The following is a 21,387-nucleotide window of genomic DNA, read 5'->3' on the forward strand; positions in this document are numbered from 1 at the left end:
ACTGACAATCACCTCCGTGTCAACATTGAGTAACAATTGATGTTGATGGGCTCGAATCCTGACGGCCATTGGAAAAATACTTACTGATTATAACACAGAAATATTACCTGGTCATTCACGGAATGCGTCTCACATTACAGCTCCAGCAATGGAAAGATAAATCAAGGTTGAAGTGTGACAGGAGAAGCGCTCGTTATCATTGTAACGTAGCTCTGTCGTAAATGCAGTATGACAGAAAACGATTAATCAGATAAGATGGGCCTCGATCCTTCATGCAAAGTACTCGTACGACCGAAGCTTATTACTTGCCGAGCTGTACTGCAGTCGCATTGGATCTTACCGTGCAGCTCCGCGAAATAGAAAGTGGTGCACATGGAATAGCCAGTTTTGAAGAACCAAGGACGCGTCACAGGACGCGTTAAAGGACGCGGAAGGAGGAAGGCCGCTTACAGGGTAGGGAATGAAGATATTTCCGGAAGTGTTCGTTGACCAAATCATTTTCAGTGGTACCAAGTATCCAATTTCGTGCCTCTGTTCTATTATGGCTAACAGCGACAAGTTTCGAAGTGAACATAACATCAACTAATCTTGCAAGTGGCACAATAGCTTAGGATAAATCCTGTGAAAAGTAAATTTTTTCGGTTTATTACCATCTCGCTTGGGAGTATAATTTCTTTAGGAGTTTACACTCGCTTATGGACAAGGCTTACGAAGAGCCGTGAGAATTGAGTGATATTACTGAATAAATACGACATCTGTGTACTGAATGAAAAAATAACAGTCAAGGCCAGACATTATCTATTTCAAGGGTAACTTGGTGGAGAATATCTCGAAAAGTCGAAATTAATCTTATCTGTAATAGAACAAAGCGATATGAGGCACTGCCGTAGGTACCTGAGATAATAAAAATTGCCGTAAATCATTTTAGCACAAGTATTAGAGATTCTTTCGTTTTCAAGTTCCTGCGTTCTACGTTATGTATCATTAGTGCTGTACGTAATATATTAATACCTCGAGTAGGGTATATCAGTGCACAGACGATGAAACGCTAAATGAATTCCAATGAAAATTAAGTGATTGATCGGGGTGATAACGGGTGCTGCGTAGCGTAAAGCGTCCACAGATTAAGTCGTGCAGACAGGTGATAACCCCACATTATCACATATACCCAGCAAAGTTACTCGTGTCAAAATTTTTTATCTCTTAATTCAACATCATAAATTTCTTATCACGTTTCACAAAAATACCTTGAGTGAAAGCCACACATTACGGTATATCCCCAATATTATGAATTTCTCGATGCTGCGCGATCAACCCTGAAAATAACCGCTCTACTAGGCAGTCAAACTGGATCAGTGTAGATGAGCTTCACATCTGATCAGACAAAAATATCGTCGATACGACGAATGAAGCGGCAGCAAAAAAAGTCGGATAACTTATCAGATGTTTAGGCAACGGTAACCTGGATTAATTTTTTGCTTTTGCTACTTGTTTTGGGAACAAATTAAAAATGATGGAACAGAAAACTTGGTTGAAAAAAATACTGCCGATCACGGGTAGATTTTTGTCGGGAAATTGAAGAGTCCATTCAGCGGGTCTGAGGCATAGTATTAGCAGAATTAGTGTCAATGATTTTACTGGAAAGTCATAATTTCCTTTCTAAATTTCTATATGCTCGGAGCAACTTGCATATAAATTACATACTGGAATTAAATTCACAAGGCCCGCAGTCTGTGCGAGTGTTCAGTCAACCTCTGATTGCCCGGCTGATCATATCTGTTCACATTTAGAAAAACGAGATGAACGGTAGTGACAATCTGGGTTACGAAAATGGCTCGGTCAATGATGGTGGAAAGACAATTGTGGATAGAAAAGAAGAGGCCAAATCACCGCAGTCAGTGGAAACCGAGAGAGCTACCTGGGGAAACAGTATCGAGTTCCTCATGTCTTGCATCGCGTTATCCATCGGATTTGGCAACGTATGGCGGTTTCCATTTACTGCTTACGAAAACGGAGGTGGTGCATTTCTAATTCCGTACATAATTGTTTTATTCCTGATTGGTAAACCGTTTTATTATCTGGAGATGATTATCGGTCAATTTTGCAGCAGTTCTCATATCAAAGTCTGGAGAATTTCACCGGGTTTCAAAGGTATGTATAAGTATTACAGTATTCTACGTATATCTGAGTGCGTCAATTTATCAATAAAAATTCAAAATTATGATCAAACGACTTTTCAAAACATTTCTCGTGTGAAGTTCTACCATATCTTTCCGGATGACCAAGTGACTGCCAAAGCCATTGTCCGTTAATAACATGCATGTTAAGAACAAACGAACACGAAGGACTTCAAAAATGAACACCAATTTTGTGCAACAGAAGATGAGTCTGGTTTACGGTGACGTACCGTTGATCGAGCCTAACCGTTCCGATTCGACACTTCCAGGTGTGGGATGGGCCCAAATGTGTTCGCTCGCAATCCTCGCGTCTTATTACTGCTCGCTGATGGCCCTGAACTTGTTCTACTTGTTTGCCTCATTCGCCTCAGAATTGCCTTGGGCACGATGCCGAGAAGAATGGGGCGAAAACTGCGTTGACTCCGGAATAGGTCTGAATAGAATTTTGCGAAGTGAGACGAACTCCACAGCCAACTCATCGTCGTTTGGAACAACGTTGCGTTCTGTGGACCAGCAGAGCTCCGCAGAGTTGTATTTCCTGTGAGACAGTCCCTTCATCCTTTGTCTGCATAAACTCAGCTGTCTGCAATTCGTCTGATGATTTCGCTTGCAGGAAGGAAGTCCTGAAGGAGTACGACAACATAGACAACGGAATCGGGCTACCGGACTGGCGGCTGACCCTCTGTCTTCTTGGAAGCTGGGCTTGCATCTGTGCGGTACTTTCACGCGGGGTAAAAAGCACCGGAAAAGCTTCCTACTTCCTCGCGATATTTCCGTATGTCATTATGATAGCGCTCCTAATCAGAGCCTCGACCTTGGACGGCGCGGGGAACGGGATCCTCTTCTTCATCACTCCAGACTGGGAAAAGATTCTCGACCCACAAGTTTGGTACGCGGCCATTACTCAGTGCTTCTTTTCGCTATCGGTCTGCTTCGGCTCGATCATTATGTACTCCTCCCATAACGAATTCAGACACAACATTTACCGGTGAGCAGCACTCCGATATGGTGTTTGATAGTTGTGAGACTTCTCATGTGCATTTTCAATGCCGATTACAGAGACGCGATGATTGTCACGACCCTCGACACCTTCACAAGCATGATGGCCGGCTGCACCATTTTCGGAATATTGGGAAACCTAGCCTATGAGACTGGAAGTGACGACATCAGCACTGTGGTTCGCGGAGGAACTGGTCTGGCCTTTGTTTCTTATCCGGACGCAATTGCAAAGTTCAATACTGTACCTCAGGTATGGAAAAACTGTCCGATTCCGCTATTGGAAAATGTCCTCATGAGCCTGGTTGACCGCGCTATTTTATCACCGCATAAACAAAGTTTTTAATTTTAATGGTGGCAAATCGTCATTTTTGGGGTTTAAAATTACTCATGTCACATAAATTAATGAAACGTAATCATCAATATACCTGTTCTACCATCCACACGCGAAAAAACAAGGCCAACGGTCAGCTGTCAGCCTGGTTGCATAAGTTTGATTTTTTTTTTACGAGATGACGCATTGCAAGGTGACAATTCCACCAATAGACATCGCGTTATTGATACTTTTCTTTCTTTTCATCACTTACACAGCTTTTTTCGGTTTTGTTCTTCACGATGATGTTCGTTCTGGGCATTGGCAGCGGCGTAGGGATGAGTTCTGGTATTATAACCGGGCTATGCGACCAGTTCCCGAACCTTAAGCGCTGGCAAGTTATGATTGGCACTGCTGCAACTGGTTTTGCTTTTGGAACAGTTTACGTCACTCCCGTAAGTCTTAGCTGAAGAATCAAATGACGTCACCTCAGTCGAGGTTGTGATTTGATTATAGAATTCTGTTTCAGGGTGGCCAGTTCATCTTGACTCTTGTAGATTACTACGGGGCTTCCTTCATTGTCTTCATCTTAGCCACCTTCGAAATTATAGGCATCATTTGGGTTTACGGTGAGTCATCCACATCTCAAAGTTGGACCACAAATTAATTCAGAGAAACTCGTTCCTTGTCAATGATTAACCGCTGCAGGCTTGGAAAACTTCTTGGAAGACATAGAATTCATGCTGGATAGAAAAGTCGGAATGTACTGGCGCCTCTGCTGGTTTCTTATAGTGCCATTAGCTCTGATCGGTGTCTTCATTTACACCACCATAGAGATGACCCCGTTGACATACGGTGATGTGGCATTTCCACCGAGTGCCCATGCTGCTGGATGGACACTGACTGCTATTGGAGTTTTACAAATACCCATTTGGATGGCGATAGCGCTCATGAAGTATAAAAATTTGTCCTTCAAAGCGGTGAGTGTTGTGCGGTTGAATACTGAAACTGGGGTTCTTGATGCTTTCAGTCACAGTGGGATGCTTAGCGTCTCACCTCGAAAATTTCCATGTCCTAGCCTTATCACAGTTTGTTTACAACTTCAAATGATCTTTGTTACTTCGTATAACCCTAAGAACCACCGAGTAACAAGTTTCGCGCAGAATCATCGAATTCTGATAGTTTTTGCGATTTTATATCCGTCATGTTGAATCCGCCACCTTGGACTTAGAAATTATAAAAATCTGACGTCAGATTCGTAATCAGCAACCTCAATCACCCCCCAGTAACTAACTGCAGGCTAAAATAATGATATAGAATATGCATCTTTGCCCTCTGAAATTTTTGCTAGATGGTGCAATCGGCATTTCGACCGGCAGCTAAGTGGGGCCCTCGACTAACGCATCATCGTCAAGAATGGCTGATTTTCAAGGATGAAAAAGCCAGGCAAGGAGAGAGCAGGACGCAATCGTGGTTTGTCCAAAAACTCCACGTACTGTTCAACATTGAAGAGACTAAATCCAAAACTTAGCCATGCGTCATATTCGAAGAATCACGAGAGGGCACTATGGTGCATATCTTACGTTTCGAAGTTGCATACGGCTACAAGCCCGCTCTCAATACTATTCACAGCCAGCTATTCTAGGATTTTTTATAAAGTGGTAGGTACATCAACCGCATGAAAGTCACTCATCATAATTTGAATTGATCAATTAGCAGCATCACCGAATTAATTTTTAATCCAAATGTATTCTCTCTAGTCATCTTGATGACCTTGTTTCATTAAACGCAACGCATATATTTTGTTGAGAACTGTAACTGGTTATTATAATAAATAAGCATTTGAATAATCCTGCAGCACACTATACAAATTGTTTGAAATAGAAAAATATATCGATTGACAAGTACTGTGCGTTTATCATCTGCCAACTAATACCGCCCAGAACTTTTCCCCCACTGTATTCAGCTTCCGTTCTCGGTTTAATCGTTTTATCTCCTTGAATTCTTCCCATTTCCTTTTGGTTTCTGGATCTTTCGGTCCCCATTCGTCTGTTGGTTTAAATATCTAAAAGTCAAAAGTGAAACTCTTATACACAAGTATATAATTTAAAAAATCATGTATGATAAATTTGATACATACGTCGGACCATGGCTTATCTCTGTTCTGCAATCCGGTGATCATAGCCCATGCTGGAAATTGCACGATTCCAAAAAAAAGTAACGCCCATCCAGCAGCTGTAATAAATATTGTTAGATCATTTTGTACGTAGACATTGCCGTGTACAACTCTGGTATTTCAATCAATTTTATCGTTCACCGTAGGCTGATGTAGGATATTCCACGTCATTGTACACCAACGGGGTTATATTGATGAGGAAATAAATGAGGATGGTAAAGAGCATGAGAGGCGTCAACAGGCCCCAGCAGAATCGCCAGTAGAAAGACGGACGTTTCCCAGTCATGAATTCAATATCATCGAGAAAATTATCAACTCCTGAATCGGGCAGATAATATCTACTGTCATCATTTTTCTCAATTGTTTTGACCGGTGTTTTAAAGCAGTGATGCTCTATCGAGAATCGGTTAATGGACAGATTTGTCATGCCTGTTCTTGATGAACTGACAGTATTACTTATCTTTATCGAATAAAAGATAACTTCGGTCTTTATTCAATAAGAATCAAATAAAAACAAATAACAAACAAAAAATATGTTGACCAGTGTATTGGAATTCCTGTTGTTCCGTAAAAAGTAGATAAACCTTACACTGGCTCGTAAATTTTTGACGCTATCAAATATGAACGTTACCGTAGACCCAAGAAATGCCGACCACTTCGAAGCACGCGAGACAAACCAGGATAAAAGTTCCGCCAAAGTAGTCGATCAAATTCAGTATGTATTGACCTCCCTTCGAAAAAAGAAAGATATACTGTATCGAGTGGCGATGAAAGAAATTATGCATCACTCACCGGAGTGCAGTAGATCGTCCCGAACAGAAACCCGACGATGCCGACTCCCAGTGCCACCATCCAATGCACAGAACTTGGAAACTGGTCCATGATGACACTGATCAACACATTGGAAACAGCTACGGCTGTTCCAACACCCAGGACGAATAGCATCAGGAAGAAGAGGACTGCAAAAAGTTGGGGAACGACGGTGAACTTGGCCAATGCGTCGGGATATGATATGAAGGCCAGTCCAGTTCCGCTCCGTACTACAGTGCTTATATCGTCACTACCCAATTCATAGGCCAAATTTCCGAGGATGCCAAATATCGTAGTGCCGGCGAGAAGACTTGTGAATAGGTCCAGGGTCGTCACAATGGTGCAGTCTCTGGAATGTTGAAAAATCAAGAGTAACTTAATAGAGTTAATGCAATTTCGTGGTTTTTTACAGAAAGTTTCTTGTAGTATCTTTATATCTTTCTAATTCCTAGTTAGATCCCTACATATATGCCTAGAGCTAAGTTGGCTAACCTGATATGTACTCCGACAGAGACAAACGCTCTCTGCATACAGCCATGTCGTGATACAGACAGGTTATAATAAAGAGTTTTTTTAATCCTAAAACATCCAGCTCTAAAATACCCCATAATATTTCTGGATCGTAAATTTGTAAAACAAACCTTTTAACGTTGTGGCGGAAGTCGTTGTACGATGCGTACATGGTGACTGCCCCAAAACATACGCCGAGTGAAAAGAAAGCCTGGGTAACAGCTGCGTACCATACTTGAGGTTCGAAAATTTTCGTCCAAATCGGTTTGTACAAGAAGACGATGCCGTTGATCGCCCCCGGCAGAGTTACGGCTCTAACCAAGAGTACGATCATCATTGTGTAGGGGAACAAGGCCAGGAAGTAAGACGCCTTTCCCGCGCTTTTCATACCGCGTGAAAGAACAAGGATAACAGCAAGCCAACTTCCGGCTAAGCAAAGAACAAGTCTCCAGGACGGAGTACCAATTCCGTTGCTGATGTCGTCGGTCTCGTTCAGCACAACGTTTCTGAAAATTCAAGTCATGTTGTCAGTGGTTTTGTTTGTTCGATAGAGTGCAGGTTGGTGCAATGCTTACAGGAAGAAGAGCTCTGCAGAGCTTGATTGCGGACTGTTTGAAGTTGCGTTGCTGACTCCGGATGAACTATAACAAGTGTCGCCCCATTCTTCACGGCACGTAGCCCACGGCAAAACCGATTGAAAGCTTGACAGCAGGTAAAATAACGTCAGAGCCATTAGCGCGCAGTAATATGTGGTTATGGAAAAGACTGCAACCGTGACACCGAAACCGATACCTGGAGGATAGTATATTGTGTAACAAGGAGGCAAACTCGGTTTTTTCAAGCGAAACGTAAGTTTGCAATATGAGTCGTGAGTGAGCCGAAAACGAATATTGCAAATTCGCGAGGCGAAAAGACCGTTGCCTCCTAGTTGCACACGATTCTTTACACAACAAGAGTATGTTACGGGTTTTTGCACGTAGCACGAAATTGAGGTTAGGTTCGCATAATGTCAGATTTGTTCGCGACAGCGCACGCGCACAGTGCGAAAAAGACTACTTTTAACTCCTAGGACTTGAATGTAGTCTTTTCAGTACTCCGTGCATGCGCATTCGTACTCATTCGACCGTCATAGAAACAGGTACGTAGTGCACAGAAACACTCAGGGAAAAACGCGTCAAACGTACTCGCGTTATGTAAAAGCTATTTGTGCAAATCTTGAAAGTTGTACTTGGCCATTACGTGTTGCGTGGGTATAATCACGATGCTGAGAATATTATTCTTTAACACACTATCCTGAAAAATTGGAGTGTCTCAAAGTTCGGAGACAGTCGCAATTCGTAAGGTACCTTTGAACGCTGGTGATACCGACCAAATTTCAACGCAGGATCTGCTACTGAATTGGCCAAGGATCATCTCCATGTAGTAAAACGGTTTTCCGATAATGAAGAGCACAACGAGATACGGGATGAGAAAGGCTCCACCACCGTTTTCGTACGCGGTGTACGGAAACCGCCACACGTTTCCGAAACCAACGGAAAAAGCCACGCATGACATTAAGAATTCCATTCCGCTGCCCCACTTGGCCCTGGAGTTCCCATTGTTCGCCATTTCCAAGTCCTCGTTGGCAGCTCCGGAATCAGTGTTTTTATCCTGCATTTGTTCATCGGAAGAATGAGCATGAATTCAGCATATTCCAAATAACACAATAGTATTTGATATACAAGTCTCGATGATGAATAAATGGTTCTTCAGGCGTTGAAACCATATGACATCACTGCAAATTATATTCCGTACTGTTCACCTTGGAAGGATCATTGAACCTTATCGAGATTGCAGATTGCATTATAAGGCTTGTGGAGGCTCCTTCACAAATTCACTAAACAGATTAATACTTTAATACGTTCAACAAGAACGAGTAGATTGTCTGTTAACGTGACGCAACGAACCGATGCCTCAATATAAAAATATTTCCCCAAGGTCTGACAAGTATTACTGCCATACGATTAAATGTAAGTGCTCAAACAGCTCATCAATAACTATTGAACGCGGTGATCACTCCTTGTCTGGCAGCGATCGAACCGTGTTGTAAAATTGAGCTACTTTAATCCAGAGTCATCCCTCATTGTCTCATCTTCTCAAGTGTCAACAAAATCTATGTGAGGTCAAATAGTCCCCATGGGCCACGTGAGCTTGTATCAAAACAAACTTCGGTCACGTATAATTCTTCGGATGATTGAATAGGCGTCTCCAAGATTTGTACATTGACTTGATACATATTATATTAACATGCGACAAAATAAAAAACGAACGATATAGCTCACGTCGGATTTCGCAGTCGTGCATACGCACCTTGTCATTGTCCATGATACGGTGGATATGGTTCAACATCTACCCTACGAACATCTCCGTCCTTCCGAGTCGATCACATGAGAACAACTACTCAAAGTTTTAATGTACTTATCCACGAGTTGAGCGGTGCTTGTTATTATTGTTATTTACCACGAATTGAACCGAATTCCTGCGAGACTGCACGATGTCAATTTCGGACGTTCGTTAAATCCGGACAATAGTTTCGGAAAACGGATAAAAAAAATAATTGGTTGCCAATTTTGAACTTTCGCATATAAATACGTTTGCGATTTTATCTTGGTTCTGTGCGTAATCTTGCACTTTGAGAATCTGCAAGGGTTTGCAGAGTTTTAATTCCTATACGCTGTCCGCATTTTGAAAAAGCCTTGGGCTAAATATTAACCGACGATAAGTTATTATACAGATAATATTTTGCGACGTTTATAACACTGTCGGTGGAATAGGCGTGGAAATAAGCGTGACGCGAAATAGTAAAAAAAAAATTTATTTATCCAATAAACATTGCAAATCCTATAATCACCCATTTGAGGCTATCGCCGAGGAATTGTGTTTTGGGAAGCACTATCTTTATCCGATGACCAATAATTCACGCAGTAAAATTGTGTTAGAGATAAGCGTTATTGCGATATTTTCCATCGTCCACAAGTCACTTCAGACGCCATAAACGTCTTGCAACTGATTATGAATAACACGGTACGCAACAACTGATCCTCACAAAGTTTGACAATGAAAGTAAATCTCAAGCCTACTAAATTGCAAGAACACATAGCTTGAAGTGGGACGAGTTGGCACACCGCTTGCACAAGTTTAAAGCGTGCAGTTTACGCGCCGCTTAGTTTATCTGTAACTCTTGCAAACATCGTAGAGCTACGCGAAACGTGCCAACGACCGGCCTTTGTACAAAGCTGCCGTGTAACCGTTCGCACCAAGCCAAAACGACCAAATGCTGTCAATAAAGTTTACACCTGCCTAGGCTATAAGCATTGACTCCCTACTTCCAGGCTTCTAAAAATGTATATCTGGAGTTAGTTCATTGTTTACATTATACAAAGTAATTGCACTGGAAGTAGACGCGTATTTTTTTATTCTTTTGCAGGTGTTATCTTATTCTATTCTGTTTGTTTTTTGCTTAACCGCGTGACATGCCATGAAGCTCACTGTGAGCTGAATATATTCGATCTTAAAAGGTTTGAGTGAAAAATTGTAAGGTGGTCGAAACGATACTGCAATTATGGTGGATTTAGATGATTGGCATGCATATACATAGATTCGATCTAGGTGTAATTTGATGAAAGCTACTTGAAGAAGAGATCATAAAGTCCGTTCGAAGAAGATTTCGCTTTCATGTCTTTGAAGGACTCCCACTCGAGGCGATGCTTGGGGTCGTTCGGACCCCACTTGGAGGTAGGTTGAAAAGCATTCCTGAATGTCTGGCAAAGGGAAAACATTCGCTATAGAAAAGCATTGAAAATTTTTACACACAATTCACGCATGCCCTTTTCACTGACCTCTGCAACCGAAGAGCTTTTCTTTGTATACAGCTGATAAACGATCCATCCAAAGATCTGCAACACCGCAAAGCCCAGGATCGCCCAACCAGCGGCTAGAGACGCATTCATGAAATCGGTTAAAATTGTGATTGAAACTGGCAAAGATGGCGAGGCGCAATATGTCACAAACCGTAAGCAGAAGTTGGGAACATAGTGTCATTGTATGTCGGCGGCTCGTATATTGCTACCGTGTATACCAGAATCACGATCATCAAAAGGGGAGTGACGATCATCCAACAAACTCTCCAATAAATCCCGGGCCTCACGCCTGTCATGAATTCCACATCATCAATGAACTTCCGGAGACCGTAAATCCAAAAGACTGTCAGAATTTCTACGGTCCCAACAATTATGGCGACGAATGTCCCGCCGTAGTAATCCACAAGGGTCAATATCCACTGTCCGCCCTGTAAGATAGAGGGAGAGATGCTATCAGCGAAATTCCTATTGTGATTAATCGTGAAATCCGTTAATGGGTCTTCGCTGATCGCCGATACCCGCATTGGCTATCAATCTTACCGGCGTGACGTAAACAAGGCCGATACAATAACCGACGACGGATATGATGAGCATGATTTTCCACTGGTTGACGTGAGGAAACCGATCGCAAACCACACTGAACGCCGCACCACAGAGCGCCATGGCACTGCCCACTCCAAGGACCAACATCATGACGAAGAAGAGGACCGAAAAGAGCTGGGGAACGAACGTGAACCTGGCCAAGGCTTCCGGGTACGAAATAAAAGCCAGGCCAGTTCCGCCCCGAACTACGGTGCTCACGTCATCCGTCCCCATTTCGTAGGCCAGGTTACCAAGGATTCCGAATATCGTGCAGCCGGCAATGAGGCTGGTGAACGTGTCCAAGGTCGTGACGATCATTACATCCCTACAAGCAGCTATGGGTTGTACATAACTGGACGTTGGTGCTGTTGACGGGCTTGATCACTTACCTGTAAAGCTTGTGGTTGAAGTTGTTGTAGGAAGAATACATCACGATAGCCCCAAAGCAGACACTGAGAGAGAAGAAACACTGCGTTATGGCAGCGTACCAGACTGTTGGTGACCAAAGCTTAGTCCAGTCTGGAGTAATGAAGAACATGATTCCGATCCCGGAACCGGAAAGGGTCACCGCCCTGATCAGAAGTGCGATCATGACAACGTAGGGGAAAAGTGCGAGGAAGTAGGCAGCCTTTCCTGAACTCTTGACCCCGCGAAAGAGAACCATGTAAACAGCGATCCAACTGACAAGCAAACAGAGGCTGAGCTGCCAAGATGGTGTTCCAATGCCTTCGTCAATGGAGTCAACCTCGTTGAGAACAACCTTTCTGAAATAAAGATCGACGGTTGGTTTTTTTGTCTCGGTTTGGTTTACAGCCGATGCGTGTTTGTCGATTTCCTACAGGAAATATAACTCAGCTGAACTCTGTAGCGACCCGTTTCCGGTAACTGCAGTAATGTTCACGGAGCCTCCAGAGTCGAAACAAGTCGATCCCCATTCCTCACGACACGTTGCCCAAGGGAGTTCCGACTGGAAACTGACCACCAAATAGAACAGGGTTATAGCCATCAACACTGTGTAGTACGAAACAACGCATAGCGCAGCTATCAGCTGGCCATATCCGATCCCTGAGAGCAGAAAATTAACCAAGCATCAATATTTCTAGTTGCCATTAGCAAGGTCCTTTGCCTAGGTTTGCAAGTACAGTTTTATTGGTAAATCGGGAGTCAAGAATTAACTAAAGAACACCTTCCCACCTTTCATAGCCGGGGAAAGCGACCATACTTTAATGCACGACTTGCTCGTAAATTGGCCCAGGATTGCCTCCAAATAATAGAATGGCTTGCCGACTATTAGTAGGACGATTATGTATGGAATGAGGAAAGCTCCGCCGCCATTTTGGTACGCTGTATAAGGAAATCTCCAGATGTTACCCAACCCTACGGAAGTTGCAATGCAGGACATCAGGAACTCCAAGCCCCCTCCCCATTCTGCTCTGATTGCCTGAAAAGTTTTCACTATTTTTACGAATATGAATTTACAAAGAATTTTCGAATGCTAATAAATAACTAGGGACAAGATCGATACTAAAATGTTTAGTAGTTCCAGCTTGAATAATTCCTAAAAACTGAGTAAGAAATCCTTGTCTGGACTAGAATACCCGCTTCAAGAGCTTTTCACCAAGTTTCCAACAAAATTACGATATAGCATAGTAAAGAAAAATCTTTGTCGCAATACACGTTGAAAAAGTGAATTCTTACGAATACTCAAAGAATGAAGAAAGATTGCAAAACAGATTAGATATATTTAAGTATGAAATACTGCAAAACGTATTCAGCAGAAAATATGCAAATATACATTTATAACGTATACAGTGAAAGAATCAAAGTTTACCAAGTAATAGTGGTCTTCAAAAATTATAAAATTATTGAAGTTATTCTTTGTATAAATTTAATTCCAATTAAAATTAACGGTTATAGAATTACCCTACTTTGTTCTAATTATAAGTAATTAAGCTTTGCATCAATTAAAAAACGTTACCTGCGGCTTGTTCTCTGAAACGACCATCTTTTCCATACCATATAGAGATTAATAAACCCTTAAAACGAACAATCGACACCTGCAGAAATTTTTCAACCGGGTTAAGAAGTTCGTTTCCGTTCCTTCATAAACGGTTCACCAGGGTTGTGATACCTTTCGTTGTTCCCAGTTAACGCGCAGCAATGTTCACTCACAGCCGGCAAAACCGCACTGCGAGCACGCCGCGGGTAAACTCGAGTCACAGTGATATTTTTTTGGTTTACTGACTGAACGAGGGATTGACGTCTCGCTGTTTGTCTGCGTCACATACCTACTCTTGAACAGTTCGACAAGGTGCGTCCTTGAGCAATTGTAACAGTTATCTCTTATCCGGCACATATTACGCATCTGCAGAAGACGTTCTGGATAAGATAGAGCAACGCAATGCGAAGATTTCGCCACGAAGGAATCGTGGACGCACTATTAATCATCCTTCGTGTACTAGGGCTGACAGGCGCGGCAAAATTACTAGGGTATAGTTGTGGAGCACTCCGCACCTCGAAATTTAGTACATGTAGATATGCAAATCTTAGATATTTGCAGTTTCGAAATATTAAATTTATATAACGCGAGCACGTTTTACGCGATTTTCCATACGTTTTTTACGTACACCAGATGCTCGTTTTTATGACGATCAAGTGAGTCTGCGAACGCGCATGTGCGGAGTACTGCAAAGATCACTTTCAAGCCCTAGGAGTTGAAAGTAGTTTTTTCTGTACTGCGCGCATGCGCGGTCGTGAACATATCTGACATTACGCGACCCTAACCTCAATTTCGTGAAAAAACTCTCAACGTATTCTTCATATATAAAGAATCGTGTGCAACAACGAGGCAACCGTCTTTTTGCCTCGCGTATTCGCAATATTCATCTTCACCTCACCTACGACTGATATTGCAAACTTGATCTCTCGAAAAGACCGAGGTTGCCGCCTTATTACACAATATTCTATTTGTTTAAATTACTAGAATATCAATGGTTCTGCATGATCACTTATTGGACGATGTAGCTATAATGCATATTCACCAAGATGTAGCTGAAGTATTAGATCTTAATAACCTTCTGATAAACGAATTCATCAAGCTTAACAATTACCGAAAGGCAACTTTAAGTATGACAAAGAAAAATAAGTATATTTTGTATAAAAAAGACTGAAAATCTTAACGGCAATATTTTATGCTAGTACAAATTAACCCCCCTCCCTTCGCAGACACACCTACACTGAGCACCTACACACTCGAAAATATACATTCTGCCGCGTCTGATAGAGCAATTCTTCGTATTGGTAGTTCAACTACCGAACGATAAACAATAAAGTTACGAACACCTGGACGGAATTGATACCGGGATGATAGAGCCCCCTTCTCAATGCTGTCAAAAATATCGACCCCATTGTAAACCATAGTCGGGAAATAGTTGATAGGTAAATGAACAGCACGAATAAAGAAATATCTGTTTTCTAAAACCGAACAAAAAAAAAAAAAAACAGAAGAGAAAAAAAAACTTCAAGGGTGAAATTGCAATTCTGTTAATATCGGTCTATTCTTTTGACAGTCGTTTCAGCATCGCACTGTATGTTAATATTGAAAGCACGCTTAATGGAGATGGTCGAGACGAGATTTGAAATTCGCTGTAAAAGCATTAGTTATTTTTGCGTTAATTTTGGGAAAAGTTACAAGGTCATTTTTCATTACGTATCAATGACTCAAGTATTTCGCTTTAGAAAAAACAAAAATCCCATTTACGACGAGGATTAATTTTTGGCCATTCTGATACTCTTAGCTTTGTATACAGATAATTATCATTCATCGACGAGTGGTTAAAAAGGGTAATTGTTGTATCAGATCGCTTTCGACACAATCCCTGGTTAAATCTAGCTTTAATTAAAAAGATACGATAATGACGAGTTACACAGGTTTTTTGATTTCATCGATTTGACAATTAGTCATTTAACTACATAGTAACATCGCTACGTTAAATATTGTCATCGGGTAGTCTGTTTTTTAATTGGACAGAGAATTCACCAGCAAGTAGTTATCAGGAAAATATCAAGACGTAAAATGTATCACCGATAACAAAGTGAGACTTTGCAATTATTTCGATCACTTTATCTCGACAACTCAACGGAATTTGGTATTCTTCTTTGATCTATCGTATTGAAATTTTTATATCATATTGTCTAAAATACAACTTCACAGAATTGTTGTGACACGAAGAAAAAGATTGTATGGTAGGGCAGCTCAGGCCTGCGATAATCCATATCAGGAATTATTATTATTCACCAACATAGCTGCTAATCGATTTTATCGGTACTTTTTTAATCCCGTACTATATAATTGTTTTGAATTACAGACAACTTCGTCCAACGACAAAGATGGATTGTATGGTAGAGTAGCATCGATCATAATCGATCTTTTGACTGACTGATCATAATGGAAATTGCCGCAGAATACATTTTTATAATACAGCTGTATCGTAGGGTGGTTCTTATTTTGGTTATGTCGAAATTTCTTCGCGTTCACTCCCCAAAAGTAATTGACATATATTATAAATTACTTTAAGACTATATATCATTAAAAAAATTCTTCTAGCTATTTGGCAGGAAATTTAATGCCCTACAAAAAGATCTCTTGTAAAATTCTGGTAAATATTTATCATGGTATCAACGAAGAACTGACTTAATTTTTTTCACTAATATTGTGACAAATATTAATTTTACAAAAATTTTACGTGCGACCTTTTTTGTAGAGCAATAAATTTTCTATAGAATAGCCAGAGGATTCAAATGTATGCATTTTTCCATATAAAAGTTCGACTGCTTGACTGCTATCGGAAAAATTCGGGTTTCGCCAGATTTTTTTTTATACATATATATTGATTACTTCTAGGGGGGAGCGCAAAGAAGTTCCGATATGACCAAAATAAGAATCACCCTACTGTATAGGTACTCTGTATAAAGTATAGTATTAAAAAATGATGCGATCACTAGGTAGATTTTCTATCTCTAATGCTATGAAATCGTCTGTGACACCTATCTCATCTCTTTATTAGCGTAACATGTAATAAATATTTAAATAAAATTTTACGTTTTGGGGTTTTGTCTTTGAAGGTAATTATTTGACTCTGATATTTTTCGTTTTTGCAACGTGTATTCTCATATTTTAATTGTCTTTTCACGCGCCACGCATATAAATAAAAAATAGTTGCATAAAAAAGCTACACTAGGTACAATAAAAAGAGCATAGTACAAAATAAGTACAAAAAAGGCTTTAGCTATACAATTATGTGCATGTATATAGTATATACTAATACGTATCATAAATTCATAATTGTACGATTTGAAATAGCCTGATAACTATTACAATTACAATTACAATAATTATTTTTGCTATTACTTACGGTTAATAACGTTAAATAATTATTATACTACAGTAGACAGTACGTCGCGACGATAGTATTAAACTATACATAAAATTATGATATGTAGCCGCAAATGAGCCAATCAGATCCTTGTTCCGTTTTTACCTGTTTAAAAATAATTTGTGGATTGTTATGAAAAAAAAATTTCAGCTACAAACCGCTTGGCCAGCAACGTTTGCAGACAGTTTATCTAAGACTTATAAGTAATCACGTCGTCTGTAAGCTCCCTGACTTGACACATTGGCATAGCATTACAATCGGCACGCTCAGACATAGGTATCATGAATATCATTGCAAAGATTGTGCGCACTGTGATAGCGGACATTGCAATTTTATCTATAATAAACTTCCTTCCACTTTTATTTTCGTTTCTCTCTATTTTCCCTGCAATACAAACGACAGAGTTCACACCTCAAGCTTTGAACACGAATTGATAATGGACTCTATAATTGTAAAATAGAAAATAAAATTTTTAAAAAGAACATAGGCTCTACAGCTTGCAATTTTTACGTATCTTAAGTAATCAATACATATGTCGCATATTTGTTCAGTATGCAATTTACCTAGTTTTACGAATAGCACTATCGCAATTATAAGGTTGATTTTACTTGAAATACCACAGACATTAAGAAAAAAAAAAACCTACTGCGTATCTTCAATAGATAACGAATAATCATTTCAACGTGTAGAATAGGTAAAACAGAAATAATTTGTTCATCGCGATGTTTATATTTGTGTTGGCCTCCATGAAAAATTTATATCATACTTTAAAAACGTGTTGTAACTAATTTCACGACCTATCCAATTGCTTCTACACTTTACACGCATCATAAAAACAATTACGTTATCTAGTGGATACGTCTGTATAACTCGGTCAATGTATTTCGAAATATAACGAGTTTTCTCCATACGGAACGGCTTGTATCCCCTTGAACCACAACTTACGAGCTAAGTAAAATCAATTAAAGCAATTCTCCCAAAATCGTTACCAGATTTCATCCGCCATTTTTTTCAGCTTCATCACTAATACTTTATAACTAATCTCTTTTGTGACCTACTATTATTATTTTATTTTGTTAAGGCTAAACAGAAGTCTCGGAATTAAGTCGTAGCAAAAATTTGTTAGACTTGGGATGTGCGAGTTGCTCGGTGAGATTAAAATGCGGTATCCTATGCACTGTGCAAAGCAGCGCGATTTCGCCCTGCCGTAGTTGAAATTCACAACCAGAGGTCAGAGATCTCGACGGCAATTCCCCTTCGCAAACTAAAGCCCAATGCTGAGACCTCCTCTGCCGTTCTTTTTCATTAGCCAGGACAGGACCCGGAGCGAAAAACGGCTCCAGGAAGGCACGAGGGGCCGCATCTTGGGCGAGACACCTAGCGAGCCGCCCCAAAATCGATTCTACCGAGTGTCGAGGCTGCTGACGCGTTACCCGTAAATATTTCTGAAGGGCTCGCGCCATAGATGGAAAAACAGCCTGTGCCGCCTCCATCGGATCCATTGGGCCCGGATTTGGTGCGGATTCGGCTTCCGAATGGAGGCGTTTTATGTGAGCGAACGCCTCCTCGGCAGCGGTGATTAGACGTGCCTTACGCTTTCTCACCCGACGCTCGTAATCGTGTTCCTCGTAAAAACGCTCGTTATGACTTGAGTCACGCCGACGGGCTTGAGCTGCGAGGACTGCTCGGTCCCCACCAGCTCCACGTTGAGTGACAGTGGTCCCGGAGCCACCGTCAACCTCGTAGAACTTGAAACTGGACTGTTTTCTATTGGATTTCGAAACCGGCAGGCGCTCTAGATAAGGATTGTAAACAGGAAACTCTGTGTAATACTTTTTCAGAACCCATACAGCCGCTCTCTGGATTGACAATTGCCCTATAGCATAAGATCTCGATTCTCCGTCTGGAGATCGTACTACCTGTAATAATCAACAATCGCGTATTAATTGGTTTTGACAGAGTAAACGTTCAACTTGAATTTTCTGAGCAAAATATTTTACCTTGAGATAAAACGTGGGCTGCAGGTGACGAATTTCAACAAGCAGTACGGCCACATAGTGAATAAACAAGAGAGTGTCGGTCAGAGTTCCAGCGTAGCTTACTAAGCTCTTATACTCTGTAATTTCCCCGTTTGCTGCAGTCTTTGCACTTTCCGTCAGCTGAAAACAAAAAACGCGACGAATTACTCTGTGAACAAAATTTACAAACTACACTTTAAAGAATTAAAAAACGGAAGATATGTACCTGAACAACGTAAAAAAGCCAGTACGTGCAAATGCACAACAGCGTTAGCATCAGTACACCAAATCTGAATAGGAATATTCGAGGCATGGTGGCGTTCGCAGGTCTGAGAAAGACTGCCCAACTCCCGATCCCTAACAAGACAAGCTTGAAAGCCAGGCCTACAAGCTGCCCCTTGCACTCTGCGTTGCAGGAAAGACGTTGAAGCCTTTGTTGAAGAGTAAGGACATTAGTCGAGTCTGGAAAGAAGCCCAGCTTCGGGAGCACAACCATCGCTATAGGGCTGAAGAACGCACTAATTCCAAGGACCGTTGTAACTGCTGGTCCCACGTAACGGTTACACGTGAAACCAAAGGATCCGTCACTCTCGTTCTGCCAGTTGCTGACATCTTCTGTCGATTCCGACCTATCTGAGGTGTTTCCAGTAACTGCGGTCGTATTTTCTCCCCAGTTTTCATCCTGAGGCAATATCTGCACCTCGATCACCTCTTGGCCCAAGTGGTCGACATTCTCCCCACGCACATTGACAGTTGTCTGAAACGGAGCCATTTCACTGGGGTCCAAATTCTGCCTTTCCTTTCTTTGGCTGCGGCTACTTCTGTAAAAGAAAAAAATTAGTGGATAACAGTTCTATGCTGAAGAAATAAAATTTTCTTAATATTTAACGGTTCAAGTTTCTAGTTCCTAATTCAAGAGATAGCATCTAGGGTGGCATTCTAGTCTGTAATTCCAGACTTTTCCCAACCCATAAAAAATCATAGCACTGTTATTGACTTAAACAATTACTATGAAAATAAGATACCGAAAACAAAGAATCTTGCAAAGTCTGAAACACTTGAATGTAACACATGACTAGGCTATCAGTGACAAACTTGAATCCTGAGGTTTCTGTGTCAGGAGATGTAACAAACAATAACAAATAATAACCATATACCTCGACGACCTGTGAGAATATTGACGATTGTGGTGATGAGATTTGTTGTTATGTGACCTATGATGCTTTTGCGAGCCTCTACTGTGGTGGCTGTGGCTATGGCTATGCTCGCTAGCCCCTGACTTCACGCTCTCCGTCTCCATGCCCTCCGCACAGGCAACAGCCAGCTAACCCATACAAGCATTACCTCCTCTTGTGGATTTAATCCGAAAAATCGCCGACTTCCAAGCTTGGTGATATTAATAACAAAGCGAGTATAGCTTTAGGGTTTGACACTTCCGTTTTCCTCTCTTGTGAAATCTCATGTTAATTCATTCATTCGTTTACTCGTACCATGTATTCAAAACAATCTCTTGATTTGTTTTTTTATTTATTTACTTATTTATATAGTTATATGTCACTGAACTCTTCATGGTTATTTTCTTCTTTTTTCATACTTCCATTAATTTTCTCTATTTACCCATGATCGTACATGGAGTAATTATGGTGTTTCTGAAGGTTGGTCGATGCGTAACCAGAATTTTTTTAGCTAGGCTGATATTCGTCACAGGTATTTTACACGGCGGCATCAGTATCGGACCAAAGTGACGCCGACACACCTAATGTTTACGACTACGAACCCCCTTGAAGCTTGCGCTGGTTGTTAACCGCAGCTGCATTCCGAGATAATTAACGGGTTGAGGGGTAGCAACGATCGCTGCGCTTCCACGCTTTCCATATATATATGACGCTTTCACGCCTCATGGCTCAGCAGCAATCTTCAAGCCCGGTATCCACACGCGACAGATCAAGTACTACCGTGATATAAGAAGATAAGGTGTGTTCCTCCGGCGGACGCACTTTCGTCCCGTACTGCGCCGACCATGTGGAAGCCATCTTAAAAATATACGACGCTATATTGCATCCACACTTTAAAATGTACGCCATGTGCGCTAAGCGATCTCGAATGCGATTGGTTGGAAATCCAAGACGGCCTTCACATGGTCGGGGCATGTAATTGGTTCCGAGAGACAACTGCGCAGGTACATCTTATCGTCTTTACATCATGACTACTACTGTGATTGTGAGTCACCGCGAACTTCAACCAATCAGAATCTAGCTATCGCGTGGAAAGAGGAAAACCTAACCCATGCCTCCCAGAACGAAAGAGGAATGGGTTAGCTTCGTTGCATCCACAGACTTACAGAGATAGACGGTGCGGTTTGTGGACCGATCTGAAGCCGTAATTAGAAAAAGAGACCAACAGCTGGAGAGAATCCCTCACTCTAATTGGTGACCTGGTGGGGGAAACTCATAGATTCATACAAATATACC

At 41.3% G+C, this 21,387-nt stretch overlaps 4 protein-coding genes across 6 annotated transcripts; 1 reads left to right on the forward strand and 3 right to left on the reverse strand.

Annotated features, from left to right (window-relative positions):
* The first annotated feature begins 308 nt into the window (after positions 1-308).
* Positions 309-5,230, forward strand: LOC107217294 (sodium-dependent nutrient amino acid transporter 1). 2 transcript variants are annotated; one of them, XM_015654780.2, is made up of 9 exons: positions 309-453; positions 1,791-2,151; positions 2,447-2,717; positions 2,791-3,165; positions 3,237-3,426; positions 3,765-3,941; positions 4,016-4,115; positions 4,195-4,466; positions 4,838-5,230. In XM_015654780.2, exons 2-9 carry the CDS (start codon positions 1,800-1,802, stop codon positions 5,015-5,017), a joined length of 1,917 nt encoding a protein of 638 aa, XP_015510266.1. In that variant the 5' UTR covers positions 309-453; positions 1,791-1,799; the 3' UTR covers positions 5,018-5,230. The 2 variants fall into 2 exon arrangements, with proteins under 2 accessions (XP_015510266.1, XP_046597689.1); XM_046741733.1 differs by lacking the exon at positions 309-453 and adding an exon at positions 988-1,141.
* LOC107217295 (sodium-dependent nutrient amino acid transporter 1) lies at positions 5,149-9,650 on the reverse strand. 2 transcript variants are annotated; one of them, XM_015654782.2, is made up of 9 exons: positions 9,332-9,650; positions 8,329-8,632; positions 7,558-7,774; positions 7,114-7,488; positions 6,455-6,821; positions 6,294-6,393; positions 5,804-5,980; positions 5,627-5,721; positions 5,149-5,551 (listed from the first exon to the last, which is right to left on the reverse strand). In XM_015654782.2, exons 1-9 carry the CDS (start codon positions 9,368-9,370, stop codon positions 5,405-5,407), a joined length of 1,821 nt encoding a protein of 606 aa, XP_015510268.1. In that variant the 5' UTR covers positions 9,371-9,650; the 3' UTR covers positions 5,149-5,404. The 2 variants fall into 2 exon arrangements, with proteins under 2 accessions (XP_015510268.1, XP_015510267.1); XM_015654781.2 differs by lacking the exon at positions 9,332-9,650 and adding an exon at positions 8,784-9,053.
* Positions 9,651-9,820: 170 nt separating this feature from the next.
* Positions 9,821-14,327, reverse strand: LOC107217317 (sodium-dependent nutrient amino acid transporter 1). The gene is made up of 8 exons (XM_015654813.2): positions 13,442-14,327; positions 12,658-12,904; positions 12,303-12,528; positions 11,853-12,227; positions 11,422-11,788; positions 11,033-11,309; positions 10,861-10,955; positions 9,821-10,782 (listed from the first exon to the last, which is right to left on the reverse strand). Exons 1-8 carry the CDS (start codon positions 13,475-13,477, stop codon positions 10,648-10,650), a joined length of 1,758 nt encoding a protein of 585 aa, XP_015510299.2. The 5' UTR covers positions 13,478-14,327; the 3' UTR covers positions 9,821-10,647.
* Positions 14,328-15,076: 749 nt separating this feature from the next.
* LOC107217312 (vang-like protein 2) lies at positions 15,077-21,091 on the reverse strand. Its single transcript, XM_015654802.2, has 4 exons — positions 20,074-21,091; positions 19,143-19,737; positions 18,899-19,057; positions 15,077-18,817 (listed from the first exon to the last, which is right to left on the reverse strand). Exons 1-4 carry the CDS (start codon positions 20,214-20,216, stop codon positions 17,981-17,983), a joined length of 1,734 nt encoding a protein of 577 aa, XP_015510288.1. The 5' UTR covers positions 20,217-21,091; the 3' UTR covers positions 15,077-17,980.
* Between the last annotated feature and the right edge of the window lie 296 nt (positions 21,092-21,387).

Source organism: Neodiprion lecontei, chromosome 5, assembly GCF_021901455.1.
Source record: "Neodiprion lecontei isolate iyNeoLeco1 chromosome 5, iyNeoLeco1.1, whole genome shotgun sequence".
In the NCBI taxonomy this organism is placed as follows: Eukaryota; Metazoa; Arthropoda; class Insecta; order Hymenoptera; family Diprionidae; genus Neodiprion; species Neodiprion lecontei.